Here is a 24,505-nt window from a genome sequence, read left to right as displayed (position 1 = left end):
GTCATGTACGTACAATAGTGCTATTTTCAGCTTATGTAAAACTTAACTCCTCTCTAAGCTAGATGCAGGCTGACAAACTCCGTTCTAAAATTCTCAATGAACTAGTGTGACTCAATGAACTAGTGTGACAAATAGATATGCTCCTAAATCTTTCTCTGCATGTCACTTATTTAGAATCACAATAATATACTGTAATTACTCAAATGGCTCTCATTGTGGATGGGTGAATCCATTGTTTAGGTTTTACGTCTTTCCTTCATTAATTTGCAAAGCCAGCAAAGAAAATACAAACATGAAAATTTGTATCAATCAATTGCTTTGTTTGTTTTATTAGGTTTATATTCCAACTGCTGCACAGGAACTCAAGACAGCACATGTAATACTCCTTCCTCCTACTTTTCCTCACAGCATCAAGGTTGTGGGGTAACTTGAGCTGAAAGAAGTTGTAACTGGACCGAAATCACTATTTCAACTTCTCCTCATAAATATATTTTTAATATATTTTCTCTAGCACATGTATTTTCAAGCAATTTCCCTCCTAATAATTTAGAAAAGGCCTAGAATTCAAGAATACAGAAGTGACCTTGAAGAAGAACCTTGAAGAAGGAATGCAAGAAGCATTAAGTTAAACAACGGGAAAGAAGAAGGGGTAAGAAAGAAACACCAGAAGGCAAGGCAAGAAACAACGGATGGAAACTAATCCAGGAGAGAAGGAACCTAGAGCTAAGGAGAAATTTCCTAATAGTGAGAACAATTAACCAATGGAATGATTTGCCTCCAGAAGTTGTGGGTGCTCCATCACTGGAAGCTTTTAAGAAGAGACTGGAAAGCCATTTGTCTGGAATGGTATAGGGTCTCCTGCTTGAGCAGGGAATTGGACTAGAAGTCCTCCAAGGTCCCTTCCAACGCTGTCTTCTGTTAGTCTGTAACACTCCTCTTTGATTTTGTTTCTGTGTGAAGAAAATACTCCCAGCAATCTACAAATGCTTTCCATTTCCTTGTTTGTACAATTCTGCAGAAGACTACAATTCTTTAGCCAAGGATCTGAAAGAAGTAGAAAAGAATGTTTCTGAGGAATCTCAGGAAACAAAACAGCACACAGTGCTGGGGCTGATGAAAAAAGCCAGAACTAAAAATCCCCACCCAGTTTTCTTCCTTGATGCAGCAAATAAGCATCAGGATTTGGAAAGAGGGAGAGAGGGGAAAAAACTTTACAGTGAACTGCCTTTAACACACTTGTATTCTGCATTTCTGTGTGTAAGAGTGAGGGAAAGAAAGAAGTTGTGCGTGACAAGGTGAAACATTAACATATCATTGGCAACAATTGTGTAAGGGGAAGGCCCCACAAGTATGTTCTTGACATGGGTTGTCCCTTAATAAGGATCAGGCCAGTCTCTGGTCAGCTAACGGTGAGGGTGCTTTGTGGCTTGGCTTCACTCACCTCTCCAATATAACTTGGATTCCACATAGAACTGGCAGGCTACATTCCCTCCATTCCTGAGTAGAAGAAAGACCAAAGATGGAGAGAGGCAGCCTTTTGTTTCCTGGGTTCCCTTTGCCAGCCATCTTGCCCAGGGGTGAAATCCAGCAGGTTCTGACAGGTTCTGGAGAACCGGTAGCAGAAATTTTGAGCATTTCAGAGAACTGGCAAATACCACCTCTGGCTGGCCCCAGAGTGGGATGGGAATGGAGATTTTGCAGTATCCTTCCCTCCACCCCACCAAGACACAGCCACGAAGCCACATCACGCCCACCAAGACACGCCCACAGAACCGGTAGTAAAAAAATTTGGATTTCACCACTGATCTTGCCCTCCTTGGACCCACATAAGCCATCCCAAGACTTTACTGCAGCTAGCTGCACCAAAAGAACAGACATGCAAGAGACAATAATCAGCATTGCCTCAGACACCCCCATCCCTACTACAACAATGCTGGCTCTTTCTCCTGATCTTCCCTTCCCACATCATATTTCTTAGTCCAAAAGAAGGTTTCTAAATCAGCCATCCTAATGACCTGCCTTCATTTGCCCATCTCAACCTATTCCTGCCTCTTCTCCCCTGAGCAATTGGAATACCTTTCCAATTGGCAAGTAATGTTTGGTGAAAAGGGAAAATGAATTTGGAGAATCTACCAGTCACTTTCTTTAACTTATCCTGTATTAATACCTTTAAGGCCAGCCTTATTACTGAGATAGAATAACATTTGGCTAATTGGGACAGCAAATTTTAGGTAAGTATACTTTTCTATGTTAATGCAGCTATGGAGTTGCAACAGAATCTATCCTTAACCAAGTGGAAAAGATGGAGAGAATAGTGGACTTCCATAAAGTTCAATCATTGGCTCTGAACTCCTTCGCTTTTTTATTAACAGGTGGGAGGGAATGGGGAGGGAAATGCCTCTCAAGCTTGCAAATGTTAAAAGTGGGTGGCGTAGTCAGAAAAAAAAACTTGAAGTCAACAGACTAAAATGTACCAGGCAAATGCAAAATTATTCACTTAGGACATTGAAATCATTGGGGGATCCTTGGCTTGGCAATAACATGCATAAAACAAGCCTTGGATTAATAGTTGATTGCAAGCTGAACATGAGTCAGCATCATATTGTGGCAGCAAAGATTTTCCATCTTTGGGATAATCAATCCATTATCAGAAATATAATTTTAAATTGCCGAAAGAAAGTGTTCCATTTTATTCTACTCTGATCAGATTCAAGCAATTTGTCCAGTTTTTGTCCAGTGACAAAATGGATTCAAGAGGGAACAGCTTCAGAGAAAGACAACAGGAATGATTCTTGTTCACCACTGACTTAGCATTTTAAAAAAGTGCATGTCAGTATTTTGCCATCAGTTTGGTAAGCCTCCTGTGGCTTGGCCTTTGTCCAATCCTTTCTATATCACTTCTTGCCTTCTGAGTATTTATCAGTTTTGTAAATAATTTTGTCAATGATTTCAAAGTTGTAATTTTGGGACTTCCCCCAACATTCAAGACTGATCAAAATTTATAGACAAAAGCATTAGCCAAAATGATTTCTATGCTAGTAGGTAACGTATGGTCACATGAGAGGAAAACTTCAGTGATACATTGCTGCTTAAATGTGTTCTGCAGCCGATTACAATTTAACCACTATGCTAACTAAAGGGCCAGCCTGAGCTATCTCCAACAAACACACTCCTCTAGGTAAATCTCTGAGTGTTTCAAGAGGGCAAACATGACCAGATCAACAGGTCCACAAAGGTGATGAGATTCAGTCAAGATACCTGATAAAGAGGAAGTAGCATTAGTAGGAGCTCCTTCCTGTTTACAAGCCAAAGCATCCTTAATGTGCAGTGCACTGTTAGCATCTTAGTAGTTCCAGCCTCCAGATGAAAATTGACTTGTTGTTAAATAAAAAGACAGCGTGCAAAGAGGTCTTAGAAAGAAGCTAGCAGAGAAGAACAACAAAGATGATTAGGGGACTGGAGGCTAAAACATATAAAGAACGGTTGCAGGAATCGGGTATGTCTAGTTTAATGAAAAGAAGGACTAGGGGTACATGAAAGCAGTGTTCCAATATCTAAGGGTTTGCCACAAAGAAGAGGGAGTCAACCTATTCTCCAAAGCACCTGAAGGTAGGACAAGAAGCAATGGATGGAAGCTAATCAAGGAGAGAAGCAACCTAGAACTAAGGAGAAATTTCCTGAGAATTAGAACAATTAATTAGTGAAACAACTTGCCTCCAGAAGTTGTGATCTCTCCAACATTGGACATTTTTAACAAGAGATTTGTCTGAAATGGTATAGGGTTTCCTGCCTGAGTAGGGGGTTGGATTAGAAGATCTCCAAGATCTCTTCCAACTCTGTTATTCTGTACTCTGAATATGCTGTTAAGTATTCTGGTCTCTTCTGCTCTAGCAAGGTTAATCCTTTCCCAGTTATCTATACAACTTGCCCATTTAGAGAAAACCTTATACTTAAGGAGTTCAGGGTTATGAATGAAGGCAAATATACATGTCCCAGGATAATGTTGCAGGATCCAATCTGGATCAGTACCTGGGACCAGAAGTCTAGTCTTCCGAGCTTTTGGACTCAGATTGGAGCCCATCCTCAGGGAACTTCTCTCTAATGGAATGTTCAGGATTACATTGGGGGATTGAAAATCAAGTTTTGATTATTAAGAAAGGTTAGATATATGTTTAGCTGAAACGAAGCTATGAGAATACATATGCTTTCTTAAAGGGGAAATTTCAACAATGGCTAACAATCATGATTTAATCCTTTCTGTACTAGGAACTGCATGTAACACTACAAATATGTTTTACCAGGTGACAATTGGCTTGAATATGGCTGGAACAAGAAATGCATATGCATAAATGGAGCTCAAGTTAATGTTTTAAAGCTCTGTCACTTGAAAGGTTTTCCCCGGCAGATTTCCAACCATTGTTCCTTGTGGTGACATTTACTCATTTGCTGCCATATGTTGGATTTGGTTGTGCCACACTAGGAAAGTTGTGGTTTATGTATCCAAAACTAAATCTGGTGCATAACTTCAGATGTACACAACTAATAAATACATCCTATAATAGCTAGAAATCAGCCTAAGATTTTCCATCAGTGTCAAATCTTGAAAACAGTTGCAAGAAGCTGTATATGAATTTAGCTAAACAATTCATTAAAAATATATTCCTCTCCTCCCCTCCCCTGTTCTATCCTATCCTTACTCTACCTTACCATGTCCTGTCCTGTCCTATCCTATCCTATCCTATCCTATCCTTCTTTTCAATCTGTCTGTTTATCCACCTATATTTCTTAATAATACTTCATTTTTGATTAAGGAGAATTTCAGAATAAAAAAATCTAGCGAGAGGTCTTCTACCTTTCTGTTTCATCAATTCAAACATTTAAATGTTATTTTGTAAGATCATGAATTCAAGGTAATGTTTCAACATTTCGACCAGAGAAGAGAGGCCCAAAGTACTGAGAGAATATTTAACCCAATTTGGTTAATCTCCTTTGCTCGAGGCTTGTCTAACTAAGCTAAGTCAATAAAACTTTGTCCGCAGACACACAGAACTTTCAGCACACAACTTGCCTGTCCCAAAATGGAGTGCTGCAAATATATATTTGGATTAGTTTTCTTTCTCTACACAGGTATGTTTCTTTTTTGCTGCTTTTCAGAAGAATTGAGATAATAGAAGTCTCTGAAATATTACCATATTTAATGAGTGTTGGGACTTAACCTTGGAAGTTTGAATGGGCACATATTGGATAAATGCTTGATGTTACTAACTTTACATATAAAATACTAAATAATTACATTTCTGTTTCTAAAACCTTACATTACAATGAGATCTGATTTTTCTTAATGTTGTACAGTCCCAGGAACTAATAATGCTGAGAGAAACTGGCTGAAGAACGCTGTGCCCAATTTATTTTAAAATGAGATGTGAGCGTTTCTGCACCTAAAATTTTGCAAATTGTGTCCTGTATGCTTATGTAATGTTCAATAATCTAGGAACCACTCATATAAAGCAAGCATATTGTCTATGAAACATCAATATCATATACGACATTGCATCTTCTATTAATATTTATTACCCTTGGATTATATTCCTCTTCTTTTCCTCAAGATGTCTCTGGGTTGTTTAAAAATAATGTTACTGGGCAGGCAGGTTACAGAGCTAGATTTAATTAGTGGTGGGACAACTCCATCTTTTGTCAGAAAACATCACAAATTATTGCAGAAGTGGCACAAGCTAAATATGTTTCATATTGCAAGCAAGTTTTAGGTAAGTTTTCTAGCTAGACAATACCTTCTTAAAAGGGGAATTAAATGTTTCTGAATACAACAAAGCTGACAGCAGGAGCATGTGCAATTCAGTAATCCAGCAGCCATTTTAATGGCCATTAGAGCCATTCTCCCCCCCCCACAAGTTTTTTATTTTTTTATTTTTTACAAACATATCAATGCGTGAACAATGTGACACCTGAGTGTCTTACATTTTAGTACAAATATAATAATATTCATCATATTTACTATGTTTGACAAGCTTATATAATTCTGGTAATAGTACACATATTTATCTTAAGTTATAATCTTTCATTATTTAGTTATTCAATATTTCAATGTGTTATTTTTATGCCAATCACCATATTCTGAGTGTCATTCCTTTTACTACAAATAAAATATTATTAATCATATTTGTTACATTTAGCAAGCTTATATGGTTCTAATAATAATACACATATTTATGTTGTTATAATCTTCCATTATTTAATTATTCAATATTTCAATATGTTATTTTTATGCCAATCACTATATTATTCAAGCATATTTGATAAAACCATCGTTCAAATTCATAATCTCCTTGCAGCTTCTTGTCAAATACTTAATACTTAATACTTTGAATTATCGATGCTGTTCCTCCCCAAATTCCACTCCTTTCTTGCTGGTGGAGCATCTTGTTTAGTTTTATTTTGTCCCTCTTTTGTTTAATAATCCAAAACCTATATATTCAAACCTAAAGTCACATCTCAAAAAGTTCAATATTCATGAATCTTTACATCCCAAAGCTGATTGACCTGTGCCTCTAGATAGTCCCAAGAATTTTTCCAGAACCTTCATAAGTCCCTCTATAAATTCAGTCTTGTGTTGTAGCCTTCAGGGGTCACTTTAATAATAGTGTCTTTCTTATTTTCACGTTTCAATCTCCAATAGCTAAGTATTTCCAGGATTTTGAAAATGTGTTATGCCTTCCTTTTGTCAGCAGGTGGCACTCTTAGATCAAATTTCAATATTATTTATTTATTTAATCAAATTTCTATACCGCCCTACTCCCGAAGGACTCAGGGCGGTGAACAGCCAAGATAAAATACAGATAATACAAATATTAAAAATCCCTTAAAATTATTAAATATTTTGGCCGAAACACAGATTAAAACACCCAATTTATAAAGTCATGAATTAAAAAATTTAAAAAATTTAAAAGAGGGGAGTTAGGCCAGGCCAGCTTGCTGAAATAAAAAAGTTTTGAGAGCACGGCGAAACGTGCGCAGGTCCGGGATCTTCCATATCTCTGGGGGGAGCTCGTTCCAGATGGTAGGTGCCCCCACAGAGAAGGCTCTCCCCCTGGGGGCCACCAGTCGACACTGTTTGGCCAACGGCACCCTGAGGAGCCCCTCTCTATGGGAGCGTACTGGTCGGTGAGAGGCTGTTGGTAGCAGAAGGCGGTCTCATAAATACCCCGGTCCGATGCCATGGAGTGCTCTAAAGGTGGTAACCAAAACCTTGAAGCGCACCCGGAAGACCACCGGGAGCCAGTGCAGCTCGCGCAGGAGGGAGGTCACATGGGAGCGCCACATCGCTCCCATAGCCACCTGCGCGGCTGCATTCTGGACCAGCTGGAGCCTCCGGGTGCTCCTCAAGGGGAGCCCCATGTAGAGAGCATTGCAGTAGTCCAAGTGGGAAGTAACGAGGGCATGAGTGACCGTGTTTAACGAGTCCCAATCCAGAAAGGGGCGCAACTGGCGAATCAGGCAGACCTGATAAAAAGTCCCCCTGGCCACGGCCATCATGTGCTCTTCTAAAGACAGCCGTGAGTCCAGGAGGACACCCAAGTTGCGAACCCTCTCCGTGGGGGCCAATGACTCGCCCCCAATAGTCAGTGATGGCACCAACTGACTATATCGGGATGTTGGAAACCACAGCCACTCAGTCTTGGATGGGTTGAGCCTGAGTCTGTTTCTCCCCATCCAGATCCGCACGGCCTCCAGGCACCAGGACATCACTTCAAGGGCATCATTGGGGTGGTCCGGGGTGGAGATGTACAGCTGAGTATCATCAGCGTACTGATGGTACTTCACCCTGAAACCCAGCGGCTTTACATAAATGTTGAACAGAAGGGGCGAGAGGACCGACCCTTGTGGCACCCCACATACAAGGGGCCTCGGGGTCGACCTCTGCCCCCCTGTCAACCAATATTAATCAGTTTTATACAATTTTAATGGTAACAATCCAAAATATAAAGATGATATTAGTGTTTAAGTAAATAGTTCCAGCATTTTAAAATGCCTATCCAAAACAACGCCTGTCCAATTTAGAAATCCAATTTTCGGTATTTTTAAAGGTCTTTTAAAGGCCTTTCTCCCTTTGATTCTTTTTCCTTCAATTTTGAAATTCTTCTCAAAATGTTAAATCACTGCTTTTAAAAATAGCAGTGAGTATCTCTTTTCCTGAATATTCTTTTGGGGTTGAGTTTTAAATAAAAAGGATCCTTCTCACCCAATTCCAGACATTATTCACCAACTCCACTCCAGTACAGCTCTTAGATTTTCTCAGCTGTTCCAGCTTCATGGCAGCCATCTTTAGGCTGCCTCTTCTCGCTATGGCATAGAGGGAAAAAAGCCTGGGGTTCAGCAGTAGAGTTGTAATCTCTCCCATGAAGTCTCAGGGCACCCCTCCTTAGCTTCACTGCCCCTATAAGGCAGCTTTGACTCCTCTCGGAAGCACAAACAAAGAAAACTCAGCACAGGGAACGTGGAGACCCGTTCCCTGCATCTGATATTGCCACGACATCAGCCGGAAGTCCTCTATTAGAGCAGTTCTTCATCCTAAACCAGAAAAAAGACAGAACTTCTATAGAATAATTTTCAACACACCCCAGCTGTGTTTTGACTTTATTTAGCATATTGTTAGATATTCCAGATGGAGATAGGTTTCTGTCACTTAGGTTTTTTTCTCTCCTGTATCAGCAGTTTCCAATCACCAACTCACTACAGGGTCAAATGTTGAAGTCCATTAGGAACAGAAATCGATAAGGAGAATCCTGGAAGCTGGAGATCAATAAGACTTTTGCTCTTCTAAGCTTATTAAGACCTAGACATTCTCCTACTTAAATAGAAAATGCCTAAGACATATTATTCATACTACTCTGAGCTCAACCAGAAAAGAAAGGTAGAAACAAAACAAATAATAGTTTCCCAAAGGTGACCTTTCGTTTGTCTCAACAGTTTGCCATTGCACAAGGTTTACTGGTTTTGTAAGCCGCCCTGAGTCCTACGGAGAAGGGCGGCATATAAATTATATACATACATACATACATACATACATACATACATACATACATAAATAAATAAATACTGGAGACATTTCTTAAAAAGTAGCCAAAATCAAGCCAGTGAAGAAAGGACTTGATTTTGCAAAGTATCATTAACTGTGAAATAAACAACAACGTTCTGGAACTCAAAATCTCACAATCTTTACTTTTCCCATGGATAAATAATGAAAGTGCTCTTGAGACAAAAAGTTAGCAATGAACCTAATGATGGGACACCTTTGAGGCACTGCCTTGAAAAAGTTGATTTGCGGTCTCTTCCCCATTTTATTTCCTGGCCTGGAAATTGAAGATTATCAAGACTCTTGTAAAGAGATAGAATGACATCCCCCCTTCACCTGAGACAGCAGCTGGTTTTCAGAAGAGACTGCATTTAAACACCGTTGCTTCTTCCAAAGACAGCGATAACTACATAAGGAAGTGCAAGGAACTGCAAAAAGGAAGCCATTTTGGTTTAGTGTAGGGGTGAAATCCAGCAGGTTCTGACAGGTTCTGGAGAACCGGTAGCGGAAATTTTGAGTAGTTCGGAGAACCAGCAAATACCACCTCTGGCTGACCCCAAAGTTGGAGGGGAATGGAGATTTTGCAATATCTTTCCCCCAGGAGTGAAGAGGGAATGGGGATTTTGCAGTATCCTTCTCCTGGAGTGGGGTGGGAATAGGGATTTTGCAGTATCCTTCCCCTGCCACGCCCACCAAGCCACACCACACCCACCAAGCCACGCCCACAGAACCAGTAGTAAAAAAAATTTGGATATCACCACTGGTTTAATGGTTAATGCATCATACTAGAAAACAAGACACTGGGAGTTCTAGTCCTGCCATAGGTTTGAAAGTGGCTGGGGGACTTTGGGCCCATCACTCACTCTCAGCCCAACTCACCTTCCAGGGTTGTTGTAAGGGGAAATAAAAGGAGAGAGGTGTATTGGTATGTTCGCCACCTTGAGTTATTTATAAAAATAATAAAGGTGAGTTAAACCAAATCTAAACAAACAAGAAAGGATGCGTTGGCATCATTTCTCTCGCAAATATACATACCCTTATTTGGTACCCAAGGCAATTATTTTTAACTAACTCAGTGCTTCCCTGCTGGTGAGTTTATATCAATAGAGACACTTATAAAACCAGCAGAACTGTTTAGAAGGATTCCATATCAAGTACTGCAGAAAAACGGTGCAGAATCTCAGAATCTTCCTTTGCTCTAATCATTCCATTCGCTGTAGCCCTATTCTCTCTTTCTAATAAGAAATCTAGGAATTATCATTCCATTTGCAGGTTTATCATCCCTTGCTCAAGGGTATCAACCTTTCATCTGCAGGCCAGTTATTCTACATCTGAATTCCAGTTCCAGAAATGTCACCCTCCCACTCAGATTCTGATTCTACATCTGAATTCCAGTTCCAGGAATGTCACCCTCCCACTCAGATCACCATACAATAAATTTGGGTGAAATGTCTTTCCCACCTGCCACTGGAATAATTAAAGTTTTTCCCAAGTGTTAATTTAACCCTGTGCACTAATGTAATTCTTACATATTCAGGCAATCTGTAGACTTTACATTCTGGTATACATACTTCCCTGCATGCAGAATAAGCAAGTCTTTCATTTGGTGAAAAGTATGTATTTGGTGTTTTTACTTTCTAAATTCTTCTCACTTTTCCCCCACTCTCAGTTCAAGGAGATATTCTGGACAATTATGTAAGGACAGATGGTGCTTGGATCCTCGGTCAAGAATCCACCACCTATAGAACTTTAACTAAAGGAGCTTGTGCTATCAAATGTGAAACTGAAACAGAATTTATCTGCAGGTAATCATAGGATTCTTGCATTTTATGAAAGTTGCTCAAATGTTTTGATTGTCGCTGATTATCTGAAAACTTCCTTAGAGACAAATGACATAGAATTCAGCTAATACTTAGAGAGCTTGATACAATGCAATGCAATGTACTGCAACAACTCTACAGGCAGTCCTTGACTTGCAACCACAATTGAGCCCAAACATTCCATTGCTAAGCAAGATAGATGTTAAGTGGGTTTTGCCTCATTTTACGACCTATCTTGCCATAGTTGTTAAGCGAATCATTGCACGTGTTAAATTAGTAACACGGTTGTTCAGTGAATCTATCTTCCCCATTGACTTTGCTGGTCAAACAGTAGCAAAAGATGATCTCATGCCTCTGGGACACTGCAGCTGGCATAAGTACATGTAAGTTGCCAAGCGGCAGAATTTTGATCACCTGACCATGGGGGTGCTTCAGGGGTGAAATGTTCCCAGTTCGGACCGGATCGCCCGATCCAGTAGCGATAGAGGCGGGTGGTTCGGAGAACTGGTAGCAAAAATCCCTGCCCCACCCCCCATGCCCAGCTGAGCCATGCAATCATCAGAGGCTTTTTTTTAAAAAAAAAATTTTAAAGCATTTTTTCTACAACCTCTTTGGCCGAAAAAAGGCTTTTAAAAGTAAAAAAAAAAAGCCTCTGATGATCATGCGGCTCAGCTGGGATAGTCAAAGGCTTTTAACGATCGAAGCTGAGTTGCCTGATCGGCAGAGGCTTTTTTCTTTTAAATGCCTCTGACGATCCAAGCTGAGTTGCCTGATCGGCAGAGGCTTTTTTCTTTTAAATGCCTCTGACGATCCCAGCTGAGTTGCCTGATCGGCAGAGGTGTTTTTTCTTTCAAAAGAAAAAAAGCCTCTGCCGATCAGGCAACTCAGCTGGGATCATCAGAGCCTTTTGAAAGCATTTTTTTACAACCTCTTCGCTGAAGAGGTTGTAGGAAAAATGGTTTTAAAAGTAAAAAAGAAAAAAATTGGCCATGCCCACCCAATCACATTACCCCCCCCACCCCCACCAAGCCATGCCCACAGAACCGGTAGTAACACATTTTAGATTTCACCACTGGGGTGCTGCAATGGTCCCAAGTGTGAAAAACAGTCATAAGTCACTTTTTATGACTTTTCTTGCCACATTTGTTAAGTGAATCACTGCAGTTGTTAAATTAGTAACACAGTTGTTAAGTGAATCTGGTTTCCACATTAAATTTGCTTGTCAGAAGGTCGCAAAAGAGGATCACATGACCCCAGGACACTGCAACTGTCATAAATGTGAATCAGTTACAGTTACAGGTAAGAGCCTGTAGTACAGTAGACTAAAGCACTGTTATTAACATCTGCTGCTTGCAATTACCGCAAGTTCAAATCTCACCAGGCTCAAGGTTGACTCAGCCTTCCATCCTTTCTAAGGTAGGTGAAATGAGGACCCAGATTGTGGGGGCAATAAACTGACTTTGTATAAATATACAAAAGTATGAAGGCTATTGCTTAACGCATTGTAAGCCGCTGAGTCTCCGGAGAAGGGCGGCATATAAATTAAAGCAAAAAAAAAAAAAAAAGTTGTCAAGCACCTGAATGTAAATCATGTGACCATGGGGATGCTGCAATGGTCCTAAGTGTGAAAAATGGTCATAAGTCACTTTTTCCAGTGCCGTTATAACTTTGAACGGTCACTAAGCGAACTGTTGTAAGTCAAGGACTACCTGCATTAAGGACACTTGTGATTTTTGTATTGAACTGCGATTTGTTTCTGGTAGCAGATACCACTATGCAGCTATGTTTTGACATAATAGCAATCTCATGCCTTTTTAAATATGGCTCTTCCTTTTAAAGTACTGCGTTCTTGCTATATAAAATTAGTAAGAGAATCCTCAAAATTACACATTAAGTATTGGCATTTTATCTGTATTAGGATTGGATCCAACGATCTCCTCCATCATAGCTTGAACCAGCAAAAAGGAGGAGAATCTTTTGCTCCTTAGCAATTCTTCCTCCGTCCAAATCTAGACTTTCAAGCAGGGTTGGGCTACTGGGGGTCCGCAGAGGTTCGGGAGAATCTCTAGCTAAGATTCTGTGCAGTTTGGAGAACCCCCAAATCCCACTCCTGGCTGGAACCCAGGAGTCTCCATGCGGCCCGTTTTGAATGCAGATAAGCTCGGGGAGGCTCGGAGAGGGTAAAAAATGGGCCTACCGGAAGTTCAGGAAGGCCAGAAACGGGCCCATTTCCGTTTCCAGAGGACCTCCGGATTCTGGGGAGGCCGTTTTTGCCCTCCTGGAGGCTCGAGGAAAACCTCAGAGCCCAGGAAGGGCAAAAATGCCACACCCACCATGGCCACGCCCACCCAGCAACTGAGCAGAGAATCCCTTGCCCATTCCTGCTTCCAAGTAGATTTAGTAATGGTATAAAGAGGTACAGAAGAAGAGGAGAGCCCTTAGCTCTTTATACAAAGTTCAGTTTATCTGACTTAGACTGGGTTTAATGCTGTTATTTTATGATTTTCCGCCTTCTTTTGCTTTTAATGTATTTTGTTCCTGTTATTTTATGGTAAATTGGATAGTGCCTCCAAATTGGACAAACTATACTTCTAAATAGAATGCAAATCAACCCTTGAAGTTTCTCACTGTGTACATGTATACATCCGAACTAGACTGTGTTGTTTCTCTGTGTCATATAATATATGTCTCTACCCTTTCCACAGGGCATTTCTATTTACAGCGAAAGAGCAGCAATGCATTACGTTGCACGACAATACTAAAACAGCATCTGTGTTCAGAAAAGCAGGGGCCATTCTCTTTGAAAAACGAAGTAAGTGTACACTTTTAGATATTATGCCTTTTGCCCAGAGGTGGGTTTCAGCAGGTTTTGACCAGTTCTGAAGAACCCGTAGCGGAAATTTTGAGTAGTTCGGAGAACTAATAAATACCACCTCTGACTGGCCCCATCCCCATCTATTCTCTGCCTCCCGAGTCCTAGCTGATCGGGAGGAAATGGGGATTTTGCAGTAACCTTTCCCTGGAGGGAATAGAGATTTTACAGTATTCTTCCCCTGTCATGCCCACCAAACCACGCCCACAGAACCCGTAGTAAAAAAATTTGAAACCCACCGTTGTTTTTGCAGTTCCTTAGGCGACATGACGATTCATGAAATTTGGAAGTTGGGATAGTATGAATTTTGCAGGTGGTGTTTTCTTTTTGTGAAGGGAATTTCGACCTCAGGAGAAAAAGACTATAAAGTGATTTAATTCAAGGTATTGGTTGTGATATGGTAAAACATGGAAGCAGGCAAGAAACTGTTTATCTGCAGTTGTTTCAAAGCGCAGCTAAATATAAACCAATCAGTAGTCCTGTAAGATTTACCAATTAGTAGCCCATGTAAGCTGACAAATGCAGAAAACATTACAAGGTATTAGTTGGTGAATGCAACATGTTGATGGGGGGTTTTTTTGACTGATCCACATGTACAGATAATCCACAACTTCATTTAGTGGCCATTCAAAATAAAAATGGCACTGAAAAAAGTGACTTATGACCATTTTTCACACTTATGGCTGTTGCAGCATCCCCATGGTCATGTGATTTACATTTGGATGCTTGACAAGTGCTTCATATTTATGAGGGTTGCAGTGTCCCAGGGTCATGTGATCATCTTTTGCGACCTTCTGCTAAGCAAATTTAATATGGAAGACAGATTCACTTAACAACCGTGTCACCAATTTAATAACTGCAATGCTTCACTTAACATATGTGGCAAGAAAATGGGGCAAAACTCATTTCTCACAAATTTCTCACTTAGCAAATTTCTTGCTTAGCAACATACATTCTGGGCTCAATTGTAGTCGTAAGTCAAGGACTACCTGTAGTTTTGTAGTTGATGTTTGACGGCCAACAAAATGGCATTGGTTGCCCCCTCTTTTTCAGTGTCTCTCTCTCACACACACACCCGTGAGTGAATGAATGAAATATTATTTCATGAGATTGGGATACTCCATGAAGTAGTTTTAAAGACCATAAGAGCTACAACAGAGCAGGAAATGGTCCCCTTGATCAAAATTGAAAGTCACCCTCTGTATCTTTGTTTTTCATGGCATCCTCTATGTCTGTATTTACTGTATTTGCAATTGGAAAGAGAACCTGAGGTAGTCACCAATGCTGTGATTAAAGCAGCCCTTAATTGCATTTGGATAATCACTCATTTGTCGCTCAGCTCAAATTTCTATTCGGTGCTCAGGGAATGAGCATCAAGAAATCAGACCATTTAAAAAAAATAACCAAAATTTGGTTTGATTTATATTTATGTTGAATTAATATTAAAACTGGTTTAATATAATTATTCTCTAGTCACCCATTTAGCATTGCATTCCCCCTGAACTATAATCATCTGCCAATAATTTTGAGACCATAGCTAGAGGTAGAACCTACCAACTTTGGCAAAGCTGAAAAAAGCTAACCAGCATTAGATCCAGCACCCAGATGGGAGACCACCAGAAAATCTCAGGATTGCAATCTTGATTGGCAAATTAAAAAAAAAAAAAATAGCAGAAGGTAATGACATACTTTTTTCATGTTGTAGCCATGTGGTCCCTAAAAATCAAGCTCAGCTTGAGAGAATCTTTACCTTTTTAACTAAGTTTGTTAAACGTTTGCTTGTAATCCAAAGTTTGCAATTTCATGATCTCAGGTTGCGATCCCCTAATTCAACTGAACATGAAGGCCACATATTAAAATGTTCAACTTGATCACACTGGGGTGGAGTTCCATCTGTAAGCAATGATTTTTCTTTGGTGGAAAGGTGTTCTGTGATAACAATAGCAATTTTTAATAACCACATTTTCTTTCAGTGTATCTCCTGGAATGCAGAATTGGAACTGGAGTGGACTACAGAGGAACAGAATCAAAAACACAGAATGGTGTAGTATGCCAGAAATGGACCGATAACAGTCCTCATATTCCCAAGTATGGCCTTTTCCCATCTCAGCAAAACGGCCTTCGTTTTTCTATAGCCATATGAATTAAGAATGATTTGACCTGAATTTTTGTAGGAAACGTGTATAGCACAATTCAAACAAACGTTAGCCATGGCTAAGGCTGCCATCTTCTGCTTGCTTACCTGAAAGGAATTAGCTGTATTGAATTCAGCAGGGTCTTCAGAATCAGTAGTGGGTTTCACTTACCTTCGCTACTGGTTCAGAACTGTGAGCGCGCACGTGCAGCGCTTCTGCACATGTGCAGAACCTTCTGTGCATGCGCAGAGTGTCTGTGATGATATCTGGGTGGGTGGGCAGAGCCTCCCGCCCCCACCACTACCGGTTTGCCCAAACCGGGGCAAACCGGTAGAAACCCACCTTTGTTCTGAGTAGAGATTTTTAAAAATTATTTTGTAATTAAACTTCAAAGCTGCCCACCTCATTGAGATGACTCTAGGATCTGCTTTCTTATACCATTAATAAGAGCAAGTTTACGGAACAGTTTTCTGAAAGTGCATAGAATACAGTGAAGCATATTAATGACCCTTAACTAGAATTTCCATTGGCTTCTCTCTATTCCCACATGTTGCAGAAAATATGATTAAATGCTAATATATCTGAACTCCAGCTGCATGAAATAGCTGTTGCTGATTTTTTAAAGCTATTCACAAAAGCTTTGAATTAGTACATGTTCAATACATTTTAAAACACTTTTTTTTTTTATTATCGTTCTCTTCTTCACTTATTACAAAATTATCATAGTGAGTGACAGCTTCTGGCCAATTATTTCTGTTCTTGAAAAAAGCTAAAACCATTTCTGAATCATTGCCAGGAAAACTTCATACCGTGGATGCACATGATGTTGCTGTTGCTGCTGCTGTTGTTAAGTGACATTGTTCACTTGTGACACTTGTTAAAAATTGCAAGACTTTATTTACTAAAGTTTGACTTGGAGGACAATTTGGGAGATATATCAACAATGGTATATGGTATAATTTAGTGCTTTTCAAAGTTGGCAAATTTATGATGTGCGGACTTCAACTCCTAGAATTCCCCAGGTAGCATGCTGCAGTTATGTAAGTAGAATATTGGGGAAAGCAATGGTATAAGCAAGAAAGAAATGCTTTTACCCACGTGAAATCTCTAAAGAGAAGCACTGTCTTTCCCTTAAAACCCTCCCCTTTCCCCCTGAGATGGGGATGGGGAAAAGGTGAACAACTTCAACTTTAGCTTCCTCTCCTGTTTAAAGTACTGGAGGCCTCCAGCAGTTCTAAATGTTTTCTTTTTAACAGGTTAAACTCTTATTGACTGTGTCCTGTTAACATTTCTTTGTCCAACCCTGATGTCATTCAAATAATGTGTAAAATATCTAGGATCCATTTACTCTAGTGAAATTGAAATTTCCACTAGTTCAGATCAGTTTTATTTGCAAAGTGGTGGCCATTACAGCATCTCCAGGGTCATGTAATCATGATTTATGATGCTCTCTGACAGTTTCCCCAAAGAAAAGTCAATGGGGAAGCATGCGGGAAGTCAGAAGTTCCCCCTACTCTTGTTGCTTTTTTGCTTGCCTGTGATCATTCTGTTTACCTGTTTGGATCTTTCTTCTTTAATAAACTGATACTTTCTGCTTTAGTTTTCAAAGCAAAGTGATAGCAATGCCATTCAAAAACAATTTAATGTTCATTCTGGTCAAATCAGACTTCACTACCCTGCTACCAGCGGATGATTAAATGAGTCATAGGGTCGTCTAATACAACTTAATCTTCTGAATCTCTGAGAAAAAAAAGTATGACTTCTGTAATAATAGTCTTTTCTTTTGTTTTTATTAGTTTTACACCTTCTCTGTATCCTAATGCTTCATTAGAAGAAAACTACTGCAGAAATCCAGATCACGATGTTAAAGGTCCCTGGTGTTATACAACAAATCCTGAAACCAGATTTGATTTTTGCAACATTCCTGAATGCGAAGGTAGAATTGCACACACTGGAATTTTAGTTCCTCAAGAAAATTTTGAATGCGAAGTATTGTTCTTTTCAATGATGTATAGGTAGAAAACGTATTTTTCTTACCTGCACTGTACAATTTTTAGAAAAAAAAGTAAACATTGGAGTAGCACTTTCTTATTCAAATATAAGATAGAACATGAAATAATGCTAGCATTTATTTAACAACCGATAACCGAATAGTTTTCCAAGTAAATGCCAATTAGATGTGATGTTATTTCATTCTTTTTTGTGGTTATTTCATTCTTTTTTATAAATAGAAAATATTTATTTTCTATTTCAAATAAAATAAAAACATGAACTAAATTATAATAATATCATTGAAGTGATCATATAATTAACCTATGTATGTTTCAAGATATGGAACAGGTTATGTTAAATAGCAATAGATTTATTCTCAAGAAATGTGAAACTTCCCGAACAATAGCATTTCATAAATAGAAATAGTTTGATAATAATGAAAATGATAATATTTTGAAATATTTACAACTAATAGAAGTTGAAACATTTGCAAATCTAAGATGGTACAAATGTTGTTATATTTAAAAGCTAGTATTATATTTAAGCTATTACTAGTCAATAATTTGTTGTTCTTTTGTTTGTAAATGCCTCTGTTTTTTTAAAGGCAAAAGTATTGTATAATGGAGATGAACTTTATTACAATAAATTCCCTGTAGGCACCCATTGGTCCATTTACACCAATGCATGTCTATACAAATGCCAGATTTATGCAAAAGTTTGCAAACCATTGAGCAAAGTTAGAAGTTCTGTTAGTAGTGTCATATAAACATTGTAATACACTGGAGAAAAGCTCCCCATTTCTCCTATTGTAATATCTTTTTAAGAATTTGGCAAATCATCATGCTATGCCTGCAAGGTGCTAAAGATTATCATGGTCCCTTGAGATTTAGCACATGAAAAAATAAAACAATAAATAAATTACCAGAAAAAAATTGCATATCAGCCCATATTTGATCACCTCAAAAATGATTCTCTTAAGACAAAAACAAGAAAGAGGAAATAATTCCATAAATCAAAAGACAATGTCAATAGATGTGTTTATGTGTAAGGCCTAGAGTGTATGTATGTATGTATGTATGTATGTATGCATGTATGCATGTATGTGTATGTGTATATATCTTCTGTCTTGGAGACTGCTGGGAACAGTCCCTGCAGTTTTCTTGGCAAGGTTTTTCAGAAGTGGTTTGCCTTATTTCCTTCCTAGGGCTAAGAGAGAAAGACTGATTCAAGTTCACCCAGCTGTCTTTGTACCTAAGATGGACTAGAACTCACAACCTCTTGTTTTCTAACCTGATGCCTTCACCATCAAACCATTTACACCAGGGCTGTCAAACTCAAGGCCCGCAGGGTGCCTAGATCTGGCCCACAGGGCCACCCTGGAAACAGCAAAGGACTGGCCCACAGTGCGTCTGCCAGTTAAAATGGAGCTCAGGTGGGCCACCTTCCCAAAGCTCCATTTTCACTAGCAAAGTGCTCAGGCCACCACAGGCATTCCCAACACGTGATGTTAAGCTGGCCATGCCCCCCCATGCCCCCCCTGAGGTCAAACACAACCCTGTTACAGCCCTCAATGAAATTGAGTTTGACATCCCTGATTTACACTATAGTGTAAATTAGGCATCTATAAAGACAAAATGAAAATATTAATTTGTAATTTTGGTTTAGAGTTAACTCAAAGCAATTTCAAGAACTAGTCCTCACCATTCTAGATTCCTTATAAAATGAAAAATGTGATCATTGAGCAATCTAGGATAACAGATCCCATTTCAGACAGCAGAAGACTTGGGCATCATGATTCCTACCATCCAGAGGACTGGGGGGAAAAATAATCTAATAGGATAAAGCTTCTTCACTCACAGTTATTTATCCTTACAGAGAAGTGTATGCACTGCAGTGGGGAAAACTATCGAGGCAAAGTTTCCACAACAGAATCTGGGCTCACCTGTCAGGCATGGGCTTCTCAAGAGCCTCACGCTCATGGATACATCCCTTCCAAGTAAGTCTACAAGCCTCAGATTCACTCATGGACCCTTATGAGGAAAAGTCAAAGTGGGGTGTGTGGGAAACAAATAATTTCAGATACCTGATTCCTTGAAAATAAAAATAACAGCATACCTTATTTTTAATGTAATATATTAAGCAGCACACATTGTTCACTGGAAAGACTTTTAGTCCGAATTTCATTAGGGTGACTGAAAGTAGTATTTTTCATCCATATCAGAACTAAAGGCTTTGTCATCTAAGGCTTTTCCTTTTTTTTAGCTCAAAGATGTAGTCTGAACAGAAATGATGTAATTTGATATGCAAAGATATCTGTTCAGAGGGCAGGTGGTTGAAAAAAGTCAAGACCCTAGGTGTGACGGCACAATAAAAGTTATTGTTCCTTTTTACACATTATAATCAATGCATTCAATCACCCGAACATTACTATCTTGGATTTACACACACACACACACACACACACACACACACACACACACACAGAGAGAGAGAGAGAGAGAGAGAGAGAGAGAGAGAGAGAGAGAGAGAGAGAGAGAGAGAGAGCTCAACACCCACCATTACATAATTTTCTGTGGTGATACAGGTAGTCCTCAATTTACGACCATAATTGAGCCCAACATTTCTGTTGTTAAGTGAAACATTTGTTAAGTGAGTTTTGCCCCATGTTACTACTTTTCTTGCCACAGTTGTTGTTTTCTTGTCACTGAAGTTGTTAAGTGAATATCGCTTCCCCATTGAATTTGCTGGTCAGAAGGTCACAGGTGATCATGTGACCTCAGGACACTGCAATTGTCATAAATATGAGTCAGTTGCCAAGCATCTGAATTTTGGTCACACGACCAAGGGGCTGCTGCAATGGTCATAAGTGTGAAAAATGGTCATAAGTCACTTTTTTCAATCCCGTTATAACTTTGAACAGTCACTAAATGAACTGTTGTAAGTCGAGGATTACCTGTATTGGGCTACATCCCCCCAAAAATTCTGGTTATCGAAGGGAGTTTTCCTTTTGCTCCTCTGCCTTTATTTCCCACGCATCAAATCTGAGTATTCTCTGAACTACCAGAAGAGATTAACGGGAAGAAATTTGAGATCATAGAATGTGATACTGTGGAAGGGGAATACAGATATACATTATCTTGAATGAGCATCATTCGGTCCACATTGAAACACCATTGGGTTCAATCCCAACCTGTCAAGAGATGGTATGCAGACATTTCTACTTTTTCATCCAATATTCAGATTTCCAGAAAAGAATCTGATATCAAATTACTGCCGTAATCCAGATGGTGAACCACGTCCTTGGTGTTTCACTTCCCTCCTGACGAAACGCTGGGAATTCTGTAACATTCCACGGTGCGGTAAGTATCATTTATGTAATTACTGACCTGCAATAGTTATGATATAGTAACAATTCTGTGGAGAAACCAATGTTTTAATTCAGGTAGGAGAGTTTGGGGGATTCCCTTTAATCTTATAAAATTCGCTGCAGCTTTTTAAAATGGGTAAACTTAGTGCCGAGCCTCACATAACTGGCAAACACAACCACACATATTTCAAAAAGGCATCGTTAATGCTGCTCGGGGGAAAGATATAATTTGGAAAATAAAAATAAGCTCTCAAGCAGATTTATAGCAGATTTTTTTTTCACTGTCACAGAAATATGAATAAATATTAAATGATATAACCATCAAATCACCAAGATTGTAATTTAGTTCAAGTGAAATATTAATCTAAATATTTTAATAACAGGCAAACAATTATTCAGTATTCAATTTAATAGCTGGCTATTAATAGCTATACTGTAATTAAGGTATTACAATATAACATATAACTTGAACATTATTATTCTATCTATGGCATAATCCATACATTCCAATTCAGTGCAATTTATTATTCTGTGATCTCTCTTTTATAAAAGAAAAATATATACAAATATATATTTATACAAATAGAATATATAGGCTCTTTCAAATTAGCTTTTAAGAAAATAGCATATATATTCTATTTGTCTATGTCACATATATATTCTATATGTCTATATTTCCAAAGTAGGAAGTATGATACAGGTAGTCCTCATTTAGTGACCACAACTTGTTAGTGAAGTGGTCGCTAAGTGACACTGTGACTGTACTTATGACCTTACTTCAGCTTTCCTTTGCTTTACAGACCTGCAAAGGTCATAAATGATTGTTGTTCACAAGTGATTGTTAACGAAGTTATTTTTTATTGTTGTGCTAACTACAAATGGTCACTAAATGAGGCAGTCACTAAAGGAGGACTACCTGTGATACTTTTTTCATATACAGTAGCTTTTTTGGCTTTTTACATCTGTAAACTGCCAGGGCCTTGCCATTTTTAGCATACAGATTCTGATGGTGCTGATTTATTTGATTGTATATTACATTTGCGGATATAGCTAAGTCTCCACCAGCTATTACGGGCCACCAATGTCTTGTGGGAAATGGAGAAGATTATCGAGGAAATGTAGGAGTGACCGAATCAGGAAAAACCTGTCAATCATGGGCATCCCAAGAACCTCATACCCATGGAAGAACTCCAGAAAACTACCCTTGCAAGTATGTTAAACAGCCCTGTCATCACCTTGTTGCTACAGTAAAGAAAAAGGCAAGGCACCCAGAAAAAAAATCAGTTCAGTTATTTTGCTTCCAAGACAGCAATAGCTTACATACCACTTCACAGTGCTTTATAGCCCTCTCTATGCTGTTTACAGAGGCAGCATATTGCCCACAGCATTCTGGACCCTCACTTTACCCCCCTCGGAAGGATGGAAGACTGAGTCAACCTTGAGCCGGTCAGGATCAAACTCCTGGCAGGGGGCAGAATTAGCCTGCAATACTGCATTCTAATCACTGCGCCACCATGGTTCTGTTGCAGTACTGGGTTGCCCCTGGTTCGCACCGGTTCTATAGAACTGGTAGTAAAACTGGCGGGAGGCTCCACCCACCGACCCCGACGTCACTAAAATGCTTCTGCGCATGCGCAGAAGAGCACGAGTGTGCGCGGCTCCACTGCAAACCGATAGTAAAGGTAAGTAGAACCCACCCCTGTTCTGTTGGAGCTGCGTCTTTTATCACACTTTCTGAAAATCCAAGCGAGGGCATGTGAGTTAAACAAGTTTCAAACAGGAATTCTGTTCGAAATTCAGTCTCAGGTCCATCCTGCTACCTGAGGACTTGGCACTTAACAGATATCACATCTACTAAGTAGTATGCAACTTGTATTAGGCATCTTAAAAAACAAGCTGAATTCATTTAGATGTGGTAGATCACATAAAAGCTAAGTAGGCTTGATCTGGTTAGTACTTGGATGGAAAGCCACTAAGAAATCTCAAGGAATCTTTCTCTTCTATCCTCAAAAGGATGGGAGGAGTTAGTGACAGACTATTTCAATGCTGTTGCTCAAAATACCCCACATGGATGTATTCATATAGTCAAGGATCAATTTTATCTTTTTTTTCATATTTTATTTATACATTTTTAATCAACATAAGTGATTAATGAACAGTGCATTGTGTGAATCATTTTGCTTATACAGTCTAATATTAATAATGATAATAAGGGATCAAGTTTATCTGAAAGAAGGCTTCACCCCGACCTTAATTTGGGAAGGCTTGGTCTAAGAAGTTAATGGTGCCCAAACTTCATGAGGAGAAATGTAACCTAAGTCTGTACTCTGATTTTTATCCTGATCCCCATTTTCAAAGAAGCCAGCATGCACAATGGACAAAGGAGAGTGTTCAAAGGAAATAGTCTTACTTAACATCTTTCAAATAGTGGATCGTTCCATATTGTGCCAAGCTCCAACATGGCTTATTTATTTATTTTTGGCTTAATTTGATGCATGCATCTTTCAATCATGGTGTATCATTAGTCATTCATCAATTCATTCAATTCTACAAATGCTCATCATAGTCAATGTCTTTGGATGGCTTACAATTAAAAAAATGTCAGTCAAAATATAAATATTTTAAAACAATAAAAATAATAAAAACAATAGAAACATCCAAAATAAATATACACAGCAGCCAAGTTATTTGGTCAGTTAGCAATACAGCCAGGAAACATTTAGTGTCTCAGGCACAGGAACTTAGTCAGGTTTTTAGGGCCTTACGAAAGGCTAACAAGATTGGGGCCCTTCTAATCTCTAAAGAGAGAATGTTCCATAAAGGGGGAGCCACTGTGGAAAAAATTCTGACAAATAACAAATTACATATGGAGCAGCCGCCTATGGCTTCCTTAACAAAACCTTGAAAAATCCTTGTTATGAACCCAACCGTTGCATTAAAAATGGACGAATTAAATTAGAATCTGAAACTTAATGGAGAATTTGCACTTTTTTTTTAATACCTGTTTTCAAGCTACTAACTCAGACTTCATGTAATGTTTACCTCTCTCTTGTTCCTCTCTTGCTTCTATGCACATTTTATTTCAGAGGTTTGGAAGAAAACTATTGTAGAAACCCTGATGGAGAGACTCGGCCTTGGTGCTATACATCTGACCCAACTATACGATGGCAATACTGCAACATTGCTAAATGTGATGATGTCATCACAGTTACTGGTAAGAATATTTAT

General features: G+C 39.1%; 1 protein-coding gene across 1 annotated transcript in view; it reads left to right on the top strand.

The window, feature by feature from the left end:
- Nucleotides 1-5,021: 5,021 nt before the first annotated feature.
- Nucleotides 5,022-24,505, top strand: part of PLG (plasminogen) — a 37,567-nt gene continuing 18,083 nt past the window's right edge. The window contains exons 1-9 of the mRNA XM_034428525.2: nt 5,022-5,127; nt 10,761-10,896; nt 13,617-13,723; nt 15,757-15,871; nt 17,715-17,854; nt 19,786-19,906; nt 21,151-21,269; nt 22,328-22,487; nt 24,364-24,491. Coding sequence (XP_034284416.2) covers nt 5,079-5,127; nt 10,761-10,896; nt 13,617-13,723; nt 15,757-15,871; nt 17,715-17,854; nt 19,786-19,906; nt 21,151-21,269; nt 22,328-22,487; nt 24,364-24,491 — 1,075 coding nt within the window. The 5' untranslated portion in view covers nt 5,022-5,078. The remainder of the gene's footprint in view (nt 5,128-10,760; nt 10,897-13,616; nt 13,724-15,756; nt 15,872-17,714; nt 17,855-19,785; nt 19,907-21,150; nt 21,270-22,327; nt 22,488-24,363; nt 24,492-24,505) is intronic.

Source organism: Pantherophis guttatus, chromosome 1 (assembly GCF_059756535.1).
Source record: "Pantherophis guttatus breed Tessera chromosome 1, ASM5975653v1, whole genome shotgun sequence".
Classification (NCBI taxonomy): domain Eukaryota; kingdom Metazoa; phylum Chordata; class Lepidosauria; order Squamata; family Colubridae; genus Pantherophis; species Pantherophis guttatus.
The sequence above is the reverse complement of the archived record's forward strand: the minus strand, read 5'-3'. Positions and strand labels throughout refer to the sequence as shown.